This window comes from Felis catus, chromosome F2 (genome assembly GCF_018350175.1).
Source record: "Felis catus isolate Fca126 chromosome F2, F.catus_Fca126_mat1.0, whole genome shotgun sequence".
Lineage (NCBI taxonomy): Eukaryota > Metazoa > Chordata > Mammalia > Carnivora > Felidae > Felis > Felis catus.
This window is the reverse complement of record NC_058385.1, coordinates 47552695-47569263: the sequence shown is the minus strand read 5'-3', so window position 1 is coordinate 47569263 and position 16569 is coordinate 47552695. Positions and strand designations below refer to the sequence as shown.

General features: G+C 48.5%; 2 protein-coding genes across 6 annotated transcripts in view; one reads left to right on the top strand and one right to left on the bottom strand.

The window, feature by feature from the left end:
* The window catches only part of NCALD (neurocalcin delta), a 404491-nt gene extending 390537 nt beyond the window's left edge, over window positions 1-13954 (top strand). For all 5 annotated transcript variants that reach the window (XM_019822967.2, XM_023248608.2, XM_045049528.1 and 2 more), the window contains 2 exons: window positions 8087-8192; window positions 11257-13954. In XM_019822967.2, coding sequence (XP_019678526.1) covers window positions 8087-8192; window positions 11257-11354 — 204 coding nt within the window. In that variant the 3' untranslated portion in view covers window positions 11355-13954. The remainder of the gene's footprint in view (window positions 1-8086; window positions 8193-11256) is intronic.
* GRHL2 (grainyhead like transcription factor 2) overlaps window positions 11394-16569 on the bottom strand; it is a 181321-nt gene continuing 176145 nt past the window's right edge. The window contains exon 17 of the transcript XR_006592158.1: window positions 11394-15462. The gene's annotated coding sequence lies outside the window, so the exon portion shown is untranslated. The remainder of the gene's footprint in view (window positions 15463-16569) is intronic.

Sequence of the window (16569 nt, the reverse complement as noted above, 5' to 3'; positions counted from 1 at the left end):
CAGTGTTTTATTGCATCAAAACTGCCTCTCGGGAGTCAGGAGCCAGACCACAGCTCTGACTTTTCCCCATTTTACAGCAGAGCCTCTCCTCTGGGTGGGAGCTAGGGTCAGCCCGCCGCTACAAGAGAGGGGAGAAGGCTTCCTGTCTGTGCATCAGCCCAGGTGGAGATAGGTCTGCACACCTACACCCTTCACAGCACAGGGGCCGAGGAAGGGGCCGAGTGAGCCAAAGAGTGGCATTGCTGGTTTGGCCATGAATGCCTGGACCTTCCCGGGGATGTTGGGGGTAAGAGAGCACTGAATTTGAGGATCCATCAATGGGACCACAGCACTCCCAGGGAGAGAATGCTGTCTTGGAATCAGACCCTTCCTCCTAGTTATGATTCAGGGTTAATTGGCATTTTTGATGAAGGCAAATGAACTTCAGGACACCCTTAGTCTACCTTTTTATACCTTTTGAATGAATGAGACCTGAAGGAAGGAGGTTGGGGGTATATTGGCAGCTCATCACAGAAGGTACATTTCTGTTTCTTTTAGCAGTATTGGAATTTTTTTCTTTTTAGATGTTTATTTTGAGAGAGAGAGAGCTCGAGCATGAGCGGGGGAGGGGCAGAGAGAGAGAGACTCCCAAGCAGGGGGACCGGGCACAGGTTTGCCCTCCAGGAGCACCACACAAATGCACCGATTAGTCCCAGCTGGTTGCAAGATCACCAACCGTGACCTTTCGCACAACCAGCTTGTGAGTATTTGTGCCACAGAGGACCAAGGTCAGGACCAGGAAACCTTCTTTACGTTCTTTAAGAGCCACTTCCTGAGTGGCACCTTGCATTTTTCGTCCCGATCATCTTTCTAAATTGGTGTCATAGACACTAGGTCAATTTTAATATATTCCTGGAGACCTAAAACACTGTGCTCTTTTGATTCTGGGGGAAAAAGAGTGAGGGGTGAGACAAGAGATTCTGATCTATTTTGATATGGTACCTGGGAATTCAGGTCCACACCCTCACCTAATTCTCAATTATGAAGGTGGACCACGGATATGACCCTGGCGTGCACCTTCGATTTCTTTCCTGGAGGAAGTTCTAAAGCAATTGCTTCGGCTAGTGGCCTCCTCTCAGGACTAATCTTCGCGCTGACCAGTTGTGTTTGGTTTATCCCTTTCTTATTAGGGGATTAATCTTATGACAAGAGTTTAACTCTTAGCATCCAGTGTGCCATCTGGCAATGTGAGCGAGGCAGCCCTCTCTGGCTCTTCCCTTCCAATGTCCTTTGTGGACTGCTCTTCGTTCTTCGGCTCCCTGACCATGGATACTCTCAGAGTTCCAGCCACAGCCCTTATTTCCTCTCATTCCCTCCAAGAAGTCTCCTCTCGTCAGTGTTTGCGGTGGGTTGAGCATGATGATGAGTGCTTTCCACGCTGTGGTAGTTTCCTAGGGTTGCCATAACAAATTGTCATAAACTGGGAAGCGTAGAACCACAGGAATGTATTCTCTCAGGGTTCTGGAGGCCAGAGTCCAAAATCAAGGTAGGGACAAGGTCGGTTCCTTCTGGGAACTCCGGCGGGGAGGGTAATCTGTTTCACGCCTCTTAGCATTGGTGGTGACTGGTAACACTTGGCATTTCTTGGCTCACAGCTGCATCACTCCAGCTTCTGCCTCCATCATCACATGACATTCTTCCTGTGTGTCCGTGTCCAACTTTCCTTCCTTTGAATTGCTGGGTGGATTAGGGCCCGTCCGAATCCAGCATGATCTTATTTTACCTGATTACATTGTCAAAGACCCTATTTTCAAAATAAGGTCACCTTACCAGGCTCTGGGTAGACATGAAGTTTTGCAAGATACTGTTCAACTCCGTGCACGTGCATGATCTCATTGAATCTTCATGCCAACCTTATTAGCCCCAATTTATGCAGGAAACAACTGATTACTTCCAGATCTCCAACTTTGTTACGTCCAAATCTTAGTAAACATCTCCACTGAGATGTTGCACTGGCACTTGAAGGTCAGTATTCCCGAATCAAACTCATCATTGCCCCCCAGCCCCCCAAACATGGAGGCCTAGAATACAACAGCTCTGGAATGTCTGTTAGGGACCATAAAAGGCCTCTTCGGATGGGGCTCTTTGAAGCTGCTTTTGCGTTGCACTTAATGTAAGATTGAAAACAAATATTAATTGCCCATATCTAAGAATGATGGGTATCATTGCTGACTTAAAAGAGGACAGTGACAGGACGAATGATAGATTTAAGAAAATACTAAGGAGACAGATTCACTGGGTCCTAGAAATGGAGATAGATGGCAGAGAGGTGCCAAAGATGTCTTTGCACCACAGGGTGGATGGCAGGGCTATTCACATGCGTGTGCGTGTGCGTGCACACACACACACACACACACACACACACACACACACACACAGGATTTTGAGGGCAATGAGTTTGCTTTTTTCAAGTAAAATCTTACATGGAACCTAAAATAGGAATGGAGCGGCTTTGGTTGAAAAGGGACAGGGTCTTCTCCCTTCACCCTCTCCCTGTGAAGGTACCTACAGCACCTGCATAGAACATTAGGGAAGTTACTGACTTCATGTGTTCTTCTCGCTCTGAACAGGAAACCACTGACACCATTCCAGACACACAGACTTCGATCCTATTTCAAAAGTGTTTCTAAGAAAGATCCTCACGGCCTCTCTCCACCCTCATTTCCCGATGTGCAATATTCTTCTAAGTGGGGTGCTGTTCTTTATCTAGAATCTCAAAGCAACCCCCCACCCTGTACCGTTTCACTTCTTCTGCCCTTGGTCAGTTGTCACGCGGCCTTGGATGTCCTGTTAGAAGACCCTCCATCTGGTGAAAGAAGACGGTCTGGTTTCCTTTAGAGAGAGAAGGTCAAGTTTGACTCTTGGCACTGTGCCTGCCCTCCGTTAATCCTACAACTTTTATCAGTGCAGACGTGACTCCTAATTTTCCAGAATTCCAAGAAGTGGTTCATTCAGAGGAAAAAAGGAAGAAAAATATAGGGCACAAGGAAGCTGGTGAGACCCCGGGCTGCAGGGCAGAAAACTATCCCAAGCCTATATAGGGGCAGAGCCAGAGCTGGGCTCTTGGGCAACCCATAGCTCTGTGTTTACCCAGATTTGAGAATAAGGCTCTTCAAGTTTAATTAAAAACAGGATGTCCCTGCTGGGCCTCTCATTGACATTGCTAAAAATAAGCAGGAAAGTAGCCTGGCCTCTTCATGGTTTAATCCCATTAAATTTGGGGAGGGGGGGTAGTAGAGCTAATAAAAGACATGATTTGTTTCAGATTGCTGTCTGGCATTGTGTCTTTTCTCCCTGTGCTGTGGAGTCCTAGATTCTGAAGTTCTAATGCAATCAGCTCTGGGTTATTGATGCCGTGGGAAGGGGACAGATGATTTCCCAAATGTGGTTTTGCCTGGTCGCCATCTACTTACTCACTCTTGGGACCACAGGGACTTGTCACCTCGGCTCTTTGCTCACTGCTCTGGTGCCACAGACATCAGAGACCTGGTTTTGTGAATAATCCACTAACCCCTGTCTGTGAGTTGATGCACATTAAAAAAAAAAATTCTAATCTAGGGCCATGAAAGAGCTGTCTGGAATGTGAGCCTCTCGAAGGAGCCCTCACTTCCTCCTCAACTTTACAATATGCTCAGACATTGTGCCTCTTGCTCAATTCCAGAAGTCCTGTTTGCAAATATACTGAGGTAAGGGCATCCTGACTTTCTTCATTGCTTTGTTTTGATTTGGATTTTGGTTTTTATATTAACCCATCTTTATTTCTCTGTTCCAACCCCACTCCTCTGGCCTAATAGCAAAAGGCTAAATCTCTTAAAGACCTTCTGTTGAGTGTGGGAACCTCGTTTTCTAACACAAATGCATCTGTTCATTTGATCTTTCGTTTGTTCAACCAAGAGTATTAAGGGAATAATCTCTGGATTATTGCACAGTTGACTTCCCATCAGAATTCCAGGAAGGAGAAGAATTTCATGAGCCCCAGCTCTTAGAGGCTGGGAGTTCCAAGGAATGCTCCCGACCAGTGAGTTTACTCACCATCATGGGAACCAGAGGTAGTGTAAGTGAAGGCTTTTGTAACAGTAAGACATCACTGGAATCACTGCACCCATCTAAATGGTGCTTTGGGTCACCAATATGGTGTCTCCCTAGCCTTCTACCAGAGGGCTGGTGAGATACACAATAAGAAAGACCATATCGGTCATGTTGATAGTTGACTGCCACCACCTAGCACGTAGTAGACACTCAATAAATGATGAGTAAATTAATGACAGTTTTTAAATTCTCTGACCACCATTGCCTGCAATTAAGGGAGTAGGGATGGATTTGGGGAGTAGGTGCAAATAGAATCAAATTTAATATCGCTTCTCTCTTTTGATTGCTTATTGGAGAAATACAAATACCCTCATCTGATCGGGGCCCCAGTGGTCTGTCCTGAGCTGCTCCAGAGCCACATCTTGTACCATATCCCCCACACTCCCTCAGCCTTCTTGCCATTCTTCCTACCTGGGTGTCTATGCACCTGTTTCCTCTGTCCCTTTTCTCTGTAAGCTGTCCACTTCCTTCATCTTTTTGCTTTCCTCACTCCTGGGGGAAGACTGCCCTCATCCTCCCGGCAAGGAGTGTCCCCCCGTGACAACATCTCATAAGACCATGCACCCTCCTTTGTAGCACTTTCCTCAACAAATGTTTTACACTCATTTCTTTGATTGTTTAAATAATGTCAGTCTGCCTTATTTAACAGTAAACCTTTGAGGGCAAGGATGGGGTAGATAGGCCTGGTATGTGATAGCTGATTGACAAATAGTTGGGGAATGACTGAGTGAATGGATGAATGACAAAAGGAGAGGGGGTAAATTGAGATCAGGGGTTTTCCCACCTGGAGTCCGTGGATGGGCTCCTGAATCCATGAGCCCCTGAAGCTGTCTGTAACAGTGAGTGGAGATCCATGAGCATGTGTGCCTGGTTCTTGAGCAGAGAGCCCATAGCTTTTGATAGACTGAAAAATTGTGGAGGCCAAGGGCAGGGTGCCCAAGAGGGGCCACTTAGGCATGAAGATTATTTTGAGTTTTTTAAGTGAGCATTTGAAACTGAGCAGATTCAAGGAAAGCTCTATTGCCTCCCCCACAACTGTCTAAAAAGAATTTAGTAGAGGACCCGCTTCAGAAAGAGAGCTGTCACCACAAAGAGCTACATTATGGTATGATCTAGGTGTGGTAGACAGGGAGGAACCTAGCAAGGCTTGTTTGATCAAAGTCCTCTACGTCCCATGGTTTCCAAGTGTCCCCAGGACACATTTGTTTACCAGACATTTACTCCTTTTCATTTCCCTGTGAATTACAATTTTTCCCTTTGAAGTCCCAGACTCCTGTCCCCTTCTCCTTAGTTCAGGATGACATACGTGCCTCATTTCGACTGTCTTTGGAATCTTTGATATCTGTGTGGATGCCCCATGTGCACAATATTAAATTTGATTTCCTCCTGTTTGTCTCTTGTCAGCTTGAGTCTTAGTCCAATTAGAGGGCTTTTGAAGGGCAGAGGAAAGTCTCCCTCCCCAACAGAATCTTTAAGGGGTTTCACATGAATATGTTTAATTATATAAAGAAAGGGAGGAAGAAAAGAGAATGGGGAGCTGAGAAAAACATAACAAGAGGAGAAAGGGGAACTTTATAACGAGAAGCAGAATAGAACATTGAGAGTAGAGGACGAGCCTGAGAGGAGGCGATGGGGGGCTGGGGACAGTTATTCCTGAATGAATCCTTCAAACTTATGAGCCCAAGTCTGTGCAAAGCCCTGTGTTAGGAACTGTCAGGGGTTCAATGAATAGCCAGATCAGACTGCCACCATCCCGTCTAAGAGGAGAATGTTGTTGGTAACTACAGTTCAAGTAAATGGGATGGAATGATCCAAGAGAGGCTTTGAATAGAGCCATTTGCTAGCACAGAGGAAGGGAAATTACACATAGAAGGAAGACCCTGGAAGACTTCCTGGAGGAGGGTAACATTTCAACCTGCCCTTAACACATGAGTAGGATTTTTGGGAGAGGGAGAGGGCCAGGTGAGCACTGAGATAAGGGAAGAGCATAAACAGAGCTGCTGCTGGTCCAGGAAACCAAGGTGGGTGTTGGGCAGGTTGTCGAACTCTGGAGAGGACTTCTGCTCTCTGCTGCCGTTACCAAATGTTCACCTGGTCCAGGAACTCTGAGCACCTGTCTTCCTGTTTGTAAAAAGAACTCTATCTTTATGGGCTTTTCTAGTTCCCTCCAGGAGTCAGGTGTCCCCAGAGGCTTGGCATTTGGCACTCTAGGCCCAGCACAGATGGCGGTGTAGACCCGGGCTAGAGTGGACAGCAAGTAGGGGTCCAGGAGGAAGACAGAGTGTGGTTTGTTTCATGCTTCACTGCACACTTCCATGAACGTTTCCTGAGGGAGCTATGGCCAAGTTTACCCCAGTGACACCCACGATCTGAGACAGAGCTGTAACTCTGAACTTGACTTTTCTCCCAGGCAGAATCACTGTGGAGGCCACCCTGGAGTTGAGCAAGGGCTTTGGGGGGGTTTCAGACAGACTCAGGGAACCTGGCCTGAGGGATCCCTATGGTGTGGAATCAGCCCAAGGGTGAACCCTGGGTGAGTCAGTTTTTCATTCCTCATTTATTGATTGGGATTAGAACATTCGCCGCCCTTTTCTCCAGAATGAGGCAGAGTTTATCCTAAAAAAGACTGTAAAGCAAGTTAAGTTGAGCCTTTAGTATCAATTTCTTTTCTCTCACACATTTCTCATTGGAAAACTACTTTCTCTCAGCTGGCTTCCTTTCTCCCCTCCCTCCAACTATCCCATGGCATCTGAAGCTCCAGAACTTTCCAGATTTTTTTATGCCCACACTCCTGCAAAATCTACTTTTTCTAAAACTGCTTCCCCAGACTAAAGTACCCAGAGTGAATCTGATTAGCAAAGTCATGGCCTGGGGATAAAAACAGTGACTTTACATTATTTCCAAATCAAATCTACATTTGACAACTGCCACATTCCAAGCCTTTACTGAGTACCACACGGGCTCCGCTATGGTGGGGGAGACAGCTTCAGTATTGCATACGAAATTCAGTCAAACCCTCTGTTGCTCATCAGATTTACCCAATTTATCTTAAGCCTTGAGCTGCTAAATTATTGAATACAAAGCTTGGATGGCAGCTTGCCTCCATCTTGGGGATGCCCGGGAGCTTGCTGGAAAGGAATGTGAGGTGATTGCCACATATGGGGGCAGGGGGAGGGGGAGAGAATTGGGATGGATTAGTAATGTCTGCCTGGGAGAAGACATGCACGGACATTTGCAGGCCATCATGGGTTTATTATGCTTGAGGGACCAAGGTGGAGAGACCCACCTGTCTTTCTGACCTGAGGACTGTTATCCACAGCCTTGCTTTTAGAAGTGGTGTTCTCAGGATAGCAACAGCAGCATCACACGGGAGCTTGTTAGAAATGCAGAATCCCAGGGGCACCTGGGTGGTTCATCCAGTTAAATGTTGACTTAGGCTCAGGCCATGGTCTTGCCCTTTGTGAGTTCCAGCCCCGTGTTGGGTAGGCTCTGTGCTGACAGCTCAGAGCCTGGATCCTGCTTAGGATTCTGTGTCACCCTCTCTCTCTGCCCCTCCCCTGCTTACACTCTGTCTCTCTCTCTCTCTCTCTCTCTCAAAAATAAACATTAAAAAAAATTTTTAAAAAAGTGCAGAATCCCAGGCCCCCATTACCCCCACCCCGCCCTGATCAATCAGATTCTGCATTTTCACAAGATCCCCAGGGGATTCATACGCACAAGAAAGTCTGAGACACAGGGGTCTAGTGGGTCTTCCTGCCAGGTTCTCACTGCTGGAGCAAGCAAGTTCTGCTGGCCAGGCATCTCTCGGTAGTCACTGCACATCGGTTTTCTACAACAGATCGGCAGGAATGGGACTAGCTCCCTGGGCTAATGGAGGATGTCCCATTCACCCCTACATTTGGGAGGTTTAATAATAAGGCTGTTATGTTTCTGGCTTATACGTTGTTTCTGTCCCCAGGCGATCTATAAGATGGTTTCCTCCGTAATGAAAATGCCTGAAGACGAGTCAACCCCAGAGAAAAGGACAGAAAAGATCTTCCGCCAGATGGACACCAACAGAGATGGTAGGAGGCCAAGGCTGCTTTGCTCTGCTCAGTGGGGACTGCTGGAGGGGCTGGGGCCACCCAGGCAGGGCAGTGCCACCCGAGGGCAAGATACTGGCTGCAAAGACGTGGCTTTCAGCTCTTTGTGAAACTGGCTCATCCCGCATGCTCCCTGGTAGTACAGGACAGAGAAGGACCGAGGTGGGAACAGGCCTAAGCCACAGCAGGCTGGATCCCTGCAGGCCAGCTAATCAGAAAGCAGAGAGGGACTTGGTGCTACTCCACTCAGACCCTGGCCTTTCACCCCAGCCTGCCCAGGGGGTGTGGTTGGGCTCTTCTGCGCATGCCCTAAGGTGTTGGTTTCCTGGAGTCTGGTCTTCCCCAGCCCTTGTGGGGAAGGGGAGGAGGGGAGAGAGGTGGCCAGCAGTTTCCACCCTGAGGGTGCCATCCACAATTCAGACCCAAAAAGAGGAATCAGAACAATCCAAAGTGAAAAGGAAGAGTGGATTTCAAACTCAAGGACAGTGGGTTTTAGATATTGGGTTGCCAGATAAGTTATAGGAGGCCTAATCAACTCTGAATTTTGGATAAACAAATGATTTTCTTTCTAGAAGTATGCCCTGTGAAATATATGGGACATACTTATATGAGAAGAATTCTTGTTTATTTGAAATTCAGTGTTTAACTGGGCATCCTGTATTTTATCTGCCAAGTCTGGCCACCCTATTTAGATGGGACACCTGAATTTAAAGCGCTGAGCGCTGAGTCTGGTACATAAGAAACCCACGCGTCAGGCAGGGTAACACTTGCTATTATTACCGGCTCCCCTGATTCCCTGGGCGTCCCCAGCAAATCTTGTCCGTGATGTGCGAACGCTCTTGTGTCCCCCAAATGGTGCTGGTGGACAGAATGACAGGAGGCTTTGTAGTACAGGGAGCCTCTCTTTCTACTCCACGCGCCTCTGGGGCACCAGCTGCCTGAGAATCTGGCTTTGCAGGGTGCGGACCAATCTGTTTGCTTTGCTTCCTGCACAAAGTGCTATCACATCCGATTTCCCCTTAACGCACCTTAATTCACGGCAGATAGATTGTTTTGCGAAGACAAAACAAATGGGATTGTTTGACAGTTAATGAACTTGCTGATTTTCAACTGCACGTTTTGCTGGTGCTCCAGGGGAGCACAGGTGGGTTTGTGTCCTGCTCTAGGGCCCAGCCCCCTGGCAGGAAGAGAGCTATAGGATGAGCGAAGGTGCAGGTGCTGGAGGACAAAACTTTCGTGTGTGCTGCTCATAGGCAGGGAGTTAGAGGCTCGCTATAATGGTGTCACGGGGTCCTGACTGGGGCAGCACTCGCGGAACACATCCCGCTGCTAAAAGCCCGGTGCTTTCCTAAGGGGCAAAAGTGGGGAGGGGGTGGGAGCCTGGAGCAGAGGCTTCACCTACAGTCTCCCCACTGTGAGATTCTTCTTGGTGGAGGCTCTTTGCGTGGAGCCCCAGGCCTCAGACTGGAAAAGTCAGGACACACAGGCAACGTAGCCCTGGAGTCTACTCAGAAGCACATGGGGAGTTAATCCAAGAGACCCAGACATAGAGGTGAAATGTTGGGTGTTCCCCGCTGCTTCCGGTCCAAGGTTCCCAGGGCTTACCTTTGGAGATCCTCAAGTGTTCAAGTGGCCATTGCCCTCTGCCTTTGCTCACGCCAGCCTTTCAAACCTAACAAGTCTTCACCATTTTAACCACGGTTAGAGCAGGGGCAGGACACAAAGCCTAGAGGTGGCCTGCTCTATATTAAAAATAAATAGATGCATAAAAGCCCACCTTTCTCCTCCTCGTAGCTAAAGTAGATTTGGTTAAATGAGAACTAGGTGCTGGGGGAGGGGGTTGTGACGAAGGGGAAGACATATTTGTTGATGTCTCTGAGTACGGGGTGGTGAAGGCTTCCGTAGGCAGTATCCTTCCTGTCTGGGTCTGGAATGAGTGGAGAAGTAAGAGACAATTCTTGAGGATGGATTTTGTTGCGGGGGGGGGGGGGGGGTCGGGTAGAGCCTAGTGTGAGAGCCTGAGGGCATTCGGACAAGACCCACAGCAACAGGAAGCCCCAGTGGTCATGGGCTGTCCTCGGGGGCAGGGGGAGCAGGTCCCTTGTGGGAGCTCCTATCAAGAGCAGGCCCAGCAGCTCTTCCCAAGGAGGGACCCTTCTGGAAGCATCAGCAATGGTGGAGAAGCTTTGTGCCGCCCCCATCCCCCACAACAGTATGTCAGAAGGGAATTCAACATATATTCCAGCTTACTCAGAAAGAAAAGGGACACACAGATCGGAATGGGATCGCAGGAGGCCAAGTGTCCCTCCTCTAGCCTGTTGTTTGACCCAAAGGACCCGGCAGGGCATCCGTCTGCCTCGTGCGAACACCCCTTTATTCTCCTTACAACATGCCCTCCAACATGGGAGGGCAGCCTCCTCCCATGTTGTCCAAAAGAAGGTCCTCCCCCCAGATGTCTGCGAGGGCCCCTCTGCTCACATGCAAGCAGAGGGACTCTTGCAGCAGACCTAAGTGCACCCGAAGGAGGCCAGCAGGCTCTGGGAACCGTGGGAACCCCGTGACGGCTTTGGTGCTGACAGAGCACAGCTCATTCTCCTAAAAATGCAAAGGCCAGGGGTGCCTGGGTAGCTCAGTCCGTTAAGCATCAGGGGCTCTGTGCTGACAGTGCTGAGCCTGCCGGGGATTCTCTCTCTCCCTCTAAAATGATAATAATAATAATACTACAAAGGCCAGATAACTGTTCACAAATACCGAATGAGAACCTCCCACCCCCTCCTAGGAGCCTGGAGCTGGAAAAGCTATGAGGGCAGGGGTCCTGTCAGGGCCACCTGCCACCAGGTCAGCGATGGGCTCCCAGGAAGCAGGGTGCCGTGCTAGGTGCTAGCTTTGCGGTGATGAGCCGCACCCTGCCCCATGGGTCTCAGGCGGGAAGGGCAGAGGGTGTGACCGCAGGAAAGAAGGTGAGTGGTCGCCGCCACCAAGATGCAGTGGGATGACCGTAAGGCCCTGCAGCTGCCACCAGCTCACCTGTCCTCTTGCTTTCCAGGAAAACTGTCCCTGGAGGAATTCATCCGAGGGGCCAAGAGCGACCCATCCATAGTGCGCCTCCTTCAGTGTGACCCCAGCAGTGCCGGCCAGTTCTGAGCCCCGCGCCCTACGGATCGTAGAGCTGCTTGTGTTCCCTTTCGATCTTCCTTTTTAACAAGTTTGTCTTTTTTTTTTTTTTTTTGCCAAACAATATTGATGGTGATGCTGCCCCCCCGTGAGGTCAGATGCACCTTCCTCCGTGACGCCTTCAGCTTCCTTTGTTGTGGGAATGCCCGGAGCCCCAATCGCTTGTGGCCGAGCATGGACAGTGCTGTCTTGCACAGACCTTGTGGTGTTCGTTGTTCTATGATTTCTCCATCGCTATTATCATTGTCATTTTTCTTCTGATTCCAATGTCTCTGTTCGGAAACCGAAGACTCGGGGAGGCAAGAGAAGGGAAAACAATTCGGTCCAGTGATTCAATCGCAAGCTTCCAGGGGCTTGTTGGAAAAACAAAACTCCCCACCCGGGTCTGGAGTCGCACGTGCCCTCGGGGTGATGGTGCCATGTGTTGGGTTCCGCAAGGACAAGGAACCCTCTGGGGCCAGGCTATAGAAGGGACGTGGAGGCGTCCGCTCCACCCTCTTCCCCAGCAGGCTGTTGTAGTGTCTAAGCTGTGAACGTGTCAAGGTAAATTCGTAGAGAAGAGGAAAATGATGGCTCAGCTGTTTTCTCACGGCGTTTACACTAGCTGAGCTGAGTTTCTTTGGAAATTAAACACAAATGGTAACTTATATAACAAAACCAGACCCATCTTGTTGCCTATTGTGATTAAGACAAAAGACTGCTGTACATAAACTATTGGGTATTGCAGACCAAATTAAGTGTTTTGCCTTGTTTAAATGAAATGCATGTTTAGTGAGCACTAATACAATCTTATTACAGAAGACTGTTTTTAGTAGCTTAATGTGAAGTAAGCCAACTATAATGAATGTCTGTGTCTTGTTTTAAAGTCCTATCTGTCTTTGCACAAATGCACCAATCAACAGGTATATTTTATATATTCCAGAGAAGTACAAAGTCACCATGACTAGGACCCAACCTTAATTTCGAACGCATTTCCAGAGTGGTCGTGCCTGGAGAATAGACTAGGGCAGGTTTAAGTGGGACACGTCCTTGGGAGCCACCAGAAGGTTAATATTTGTGAGAGATGTGAGGTGATGGTTAGCTCACTCAGCCCAGCAGCTCAGTGGTATTAGATTGGAAGTGTGGTGCTCTTCTGAATAGATCAATATTCCTTAGACCCGAAAAAAATATATATACCATAAATTCTTGGGACTTCCCAGTGGTTTAAGCCACATGTATGATTAGGGAGTTGTATCTGGAATACTGACCTTTTCATGCACCCAGTGGCCCTTCAAACAATCAGAGGTCGGGCAGCCGGCTGACTCATCATGAAGAAGGCCCGGGCCAGTGCGTCTGTGATATCCAGGGCCTGCTATGGGGAATCCCAAAGTATTTTCCATCACCATGTTCTTTGAAGGCAGATTTCTATTTTGAGAGGTGACAGTGCAAATTTGCGTCGCTGTTTGGTCTGGCGATCTCACGCACACTAATTGGAATTGAAAGTTAAGAGTAAAAATTGATCACAGGTAAGTCCGTCATATTTTCCCAAGCAGTAGGCATGGGGAAGTCCAAACCCTCAAGGATGCCCCAGGAGGAGGCCGAGAGGTCCTTAGTGGGTCTGTCTGCACTGAAGCTACTTCCTGAAGATCATGACCCACAGAAAGACAGAAATAACCGTGAGGAAGATGATGTTGAGTCCATTCTAACTCTAGATTCCTCAGTGTTACTTGAGTCCATTTTAACTGGTAGCAAAAATCTGAATTTGTATGGTTGGCCAAAATGAACCAACTTTGCAGAATGAAATTTGGAGGCCTAGACTTGGTAAAATAATCTTTATCTTCCTCTAAGTGTCAGCTCCTCCCAGTCGGTCAGTCCTGAGACTTGCCGAATTCCTCCTTGGGCCGAGTGGTAAGATCTGGGTCTGAAAACCAGGGGATTACCCTAAGAGGCGGAGAGCAGAGGGGGTGAGGGACCCAGCACCTCTGCTGGTCGTGTTCAGGAGGTGCATCCTTCCCCCACCCGGGGGTTGGGAGGGAAAGCCCTTCCTGCTGTGGACTGAAGACCAAATTCCTCCCTTTCAGTTCTCCAAAGAGGGTGGGGAGTCAGTTAATATTTGGGCAAGTCCGCCTGGGCTCTGCCTTTGGTCAGGACATCTTGTTGAGCCAGACTCATCCAGTTCCCTAGAACTGAGAGCTGTAGTGAGAAGGAGGGGAGAGGGGCTCCAGCTGCTTAGGAGAGAAAACAGAGCCAGATGCATGGCTGACGAACACCGACATGCCTGAGATGCACAGAAATAGTCCTCGTCCTGGCCTGCCATTGACCCTGTCTGTATTTTCTCGATGGTTGTTTTTCTCTTCTATTCCTTCCCAGGAAGGGCTTTGTATGTCCAATGCAACGCACTTAAATTTGGCCAAGGGACTCTGCAGCACCCAGAAGGTTGAATGCCTAAAAGTTTATGTCACTCCTTTGCTGGGCTGTTTATTGTCATTGCTGTGTTGAGGGACCTCTGGAAATGGTCTGTTCTGTCTAAAATCAAGGCAGTCTGTGATTTCAAGGGACTGGAATAAAGTGGCTTATGACTTGAAGGATGATACAGAGTGGCCGACTATCCGTTCATACCCTTGTTGAGGGTGGGGAAGGGATGTGGAGGGTGCTGTCCCATCCCATCTCTATGTCCCAGGGGGCACTTCCCACAAATGGATTTAATAATCTACAGTTGATCCTTGAACAATGGGGGGGTTACGGGTACAGACCCCTATGCAGTCAAAAATCCACACATAACTTTTGACTCCCCAAAACATTACTACTAATAGCCTGTTGACCAGAAGCCTTACTGATAACATAGTCAATTAACTCCTATTTTGTATATATGTTATACACTGTATTCTTACAGTAAAGCAAGCTAGAGAAGAAAATGTAAGAAAGTCACAGGAAGAGAAAATACATTTACAGTATTATAAATCTGCATATATGCAGACCCACGTAGTTCGAACCCATGTTGTTCAAGGATCATCTATATATATATTCATAGATCCCATCATGTGGAGAGGCCCCCATATCAGTTGACCTTGTGTCTCACTAGCTTGGCATTCAAGCACTTGATTGTTTGGGACATAAGGGTTTTGTGCCTCATTGACCATGCTGCCCCAGGTCAATATGCCTGAGTGAGGGTCCAGGTGCTGATACCCGCCTCCCCGCACCGGGCATGGTTCCTGCCCTAGAGACACGGGAGCCAGGGTTTGTGAGAAGGGAATGGGGAGGTGCCGAGCCCAAAGCCCTGTCCGAAAGCATCCTGGGTCTGCACGTGGGCTTCCTTACTTCTCTCCACTCACTTATTTCTTGGCCCTCACTTTCTTCTCACCGCCTCTCCTTCCTCACAACTGGAGCTGCAAACTCTAGTCCACACGTTAAGTGCAATGGAAGGCAACTTCCTCTTCAGTGACAGATTGATCTCCTCTTCTCTGCCCTCTAACCTTTTCAGTCTGGAGAAGAGTCCGTAGAAAAGATGATGTGATGCGGACCCCACACCTTCCATGCAATTCGGATCAGGGTGTATGTGTTTTGTCGTTGTCATTGGCCCTGCCTCCATCCAGCACAGAAGGCCATTAACCTAGAAAAAAGGGACTGAGTGTCAGCTACAGTAGGTGCCTCGTGGGCCATCCAGACCTCCTGTGGGAATGGAGTTGGCCTGCAGGGGTTCTGTCTTCACCGTTTGTCCCTACGGACTAGCAATGGTCACGATACTCTCGAGTTTTTGAGCCTGTTGCTCATGGCACTGATGGAGAGGTGGCTGACAGCTGCCAAACAGATCAGGAACCTGCACTCCTGCACCTGCCGGAGCCAACCTGGCAATTTCCAGCAAATTTCCAAGACTAAGGCTCCTGTTTTCAGGGCATTGTCCTAATACCCCAACTCAACTGGATCCCCTCACAGCCTAGTCCAGGCACGGAGGGCGCATGCCCATTGAGGAGTCATCTGAGAGTTCTCTAAGTATGGGAGAGAGATCCCGAGAACTGTCTCTGGAAATGTCGATACTTCACACGTGCCTGTCTTGGCTTGAGTATGCTCAGCACTCTTGTTTTTTGAGGTGGCTCTTCAGCTGCAAGAAAAACAAGAAAAAGAATATCGAGCCTTGTTATTTCCCAAGGCAGCAGAGAATCAGCCAAATCTGCCTAAAATAGAAAGGTTTGTTGCATAGTGAAAAGATGTTCAGGCCAAGGGTGTAACCAATGGTACATTAATGTCAAACAGGGTTCTCTACATTTGTTGTTTTTTAAATGTTTATTTGGGGAGGGGGGAGGGGCAGAGGGAGAGAGAGAATCCCAAGCAGGCTCCATGCTCAGTGTGGACCAGGACTGGGGCTCGATCCCATGACCCTGAGATCATGACCTGAGCCGACATCAAGAGTCAGACGCTCAACCGACTGAGCCCCCCAGGCACCCCAGGTTTCTCTACACTTGAATGCTGACCAAGACTTAGATAGGTCTCGGGTGCTTGCTGCACTGGGTACGGATGCGCCATGCACGGTCCCAGACATCCCTGGGGTTGCAACCAGTGGTTACTCTGAGAACATTCCATGGTGTGAAGCTAACCCCCTAAGGCAGCTCAGAAGGGGCAAGAGTCTCAGAGAGTCTTATTTCATGCCTTCTTTTCCCAGAACTATTCCAGGAAAGAGAAGGCATTTTAAGAGTTCTAGAGAGGATGGTGAAAATACTTCAAAATTCTGCCCAGCTCAGCCTGCTGACCCTTATTAAATACCAACAGCTACCACCAGTATATCATACACATGTAGACAGACAGATGGACAGGCTCTATCTTCCCAATACCAGTATTTAATCACTTTACTGAGCTGGCACTGAGTGTTCAATGGTGACTCAACACAGTACCAGGCACTATAGTCTTGAAGGCGTGTGTATGTTGGGAGAGTGGGGTTAGGAGTTATTAGCAAAGAAGCTCACAGTTCGGCTGGTAAGTTTTGTCCAGCACACTGAATACAATCACAGAGTAACCTACATCTATGTCCATGGCAGAGCAGACATCAAGTTCTTTCTTGAGTGGCGCAAGAGAGGTGTTTGCTACCCAGGGAACAAGCTGGTAACATTTGCCTTTAGTGCCCTTTCAACATCTTCTCTTTTGCTGCTTCTGGCTGATCAGAGGCCCCCCACTGTGTTTCCTAGAATTTGAGTCCCCCAAATTAACCCGTGCA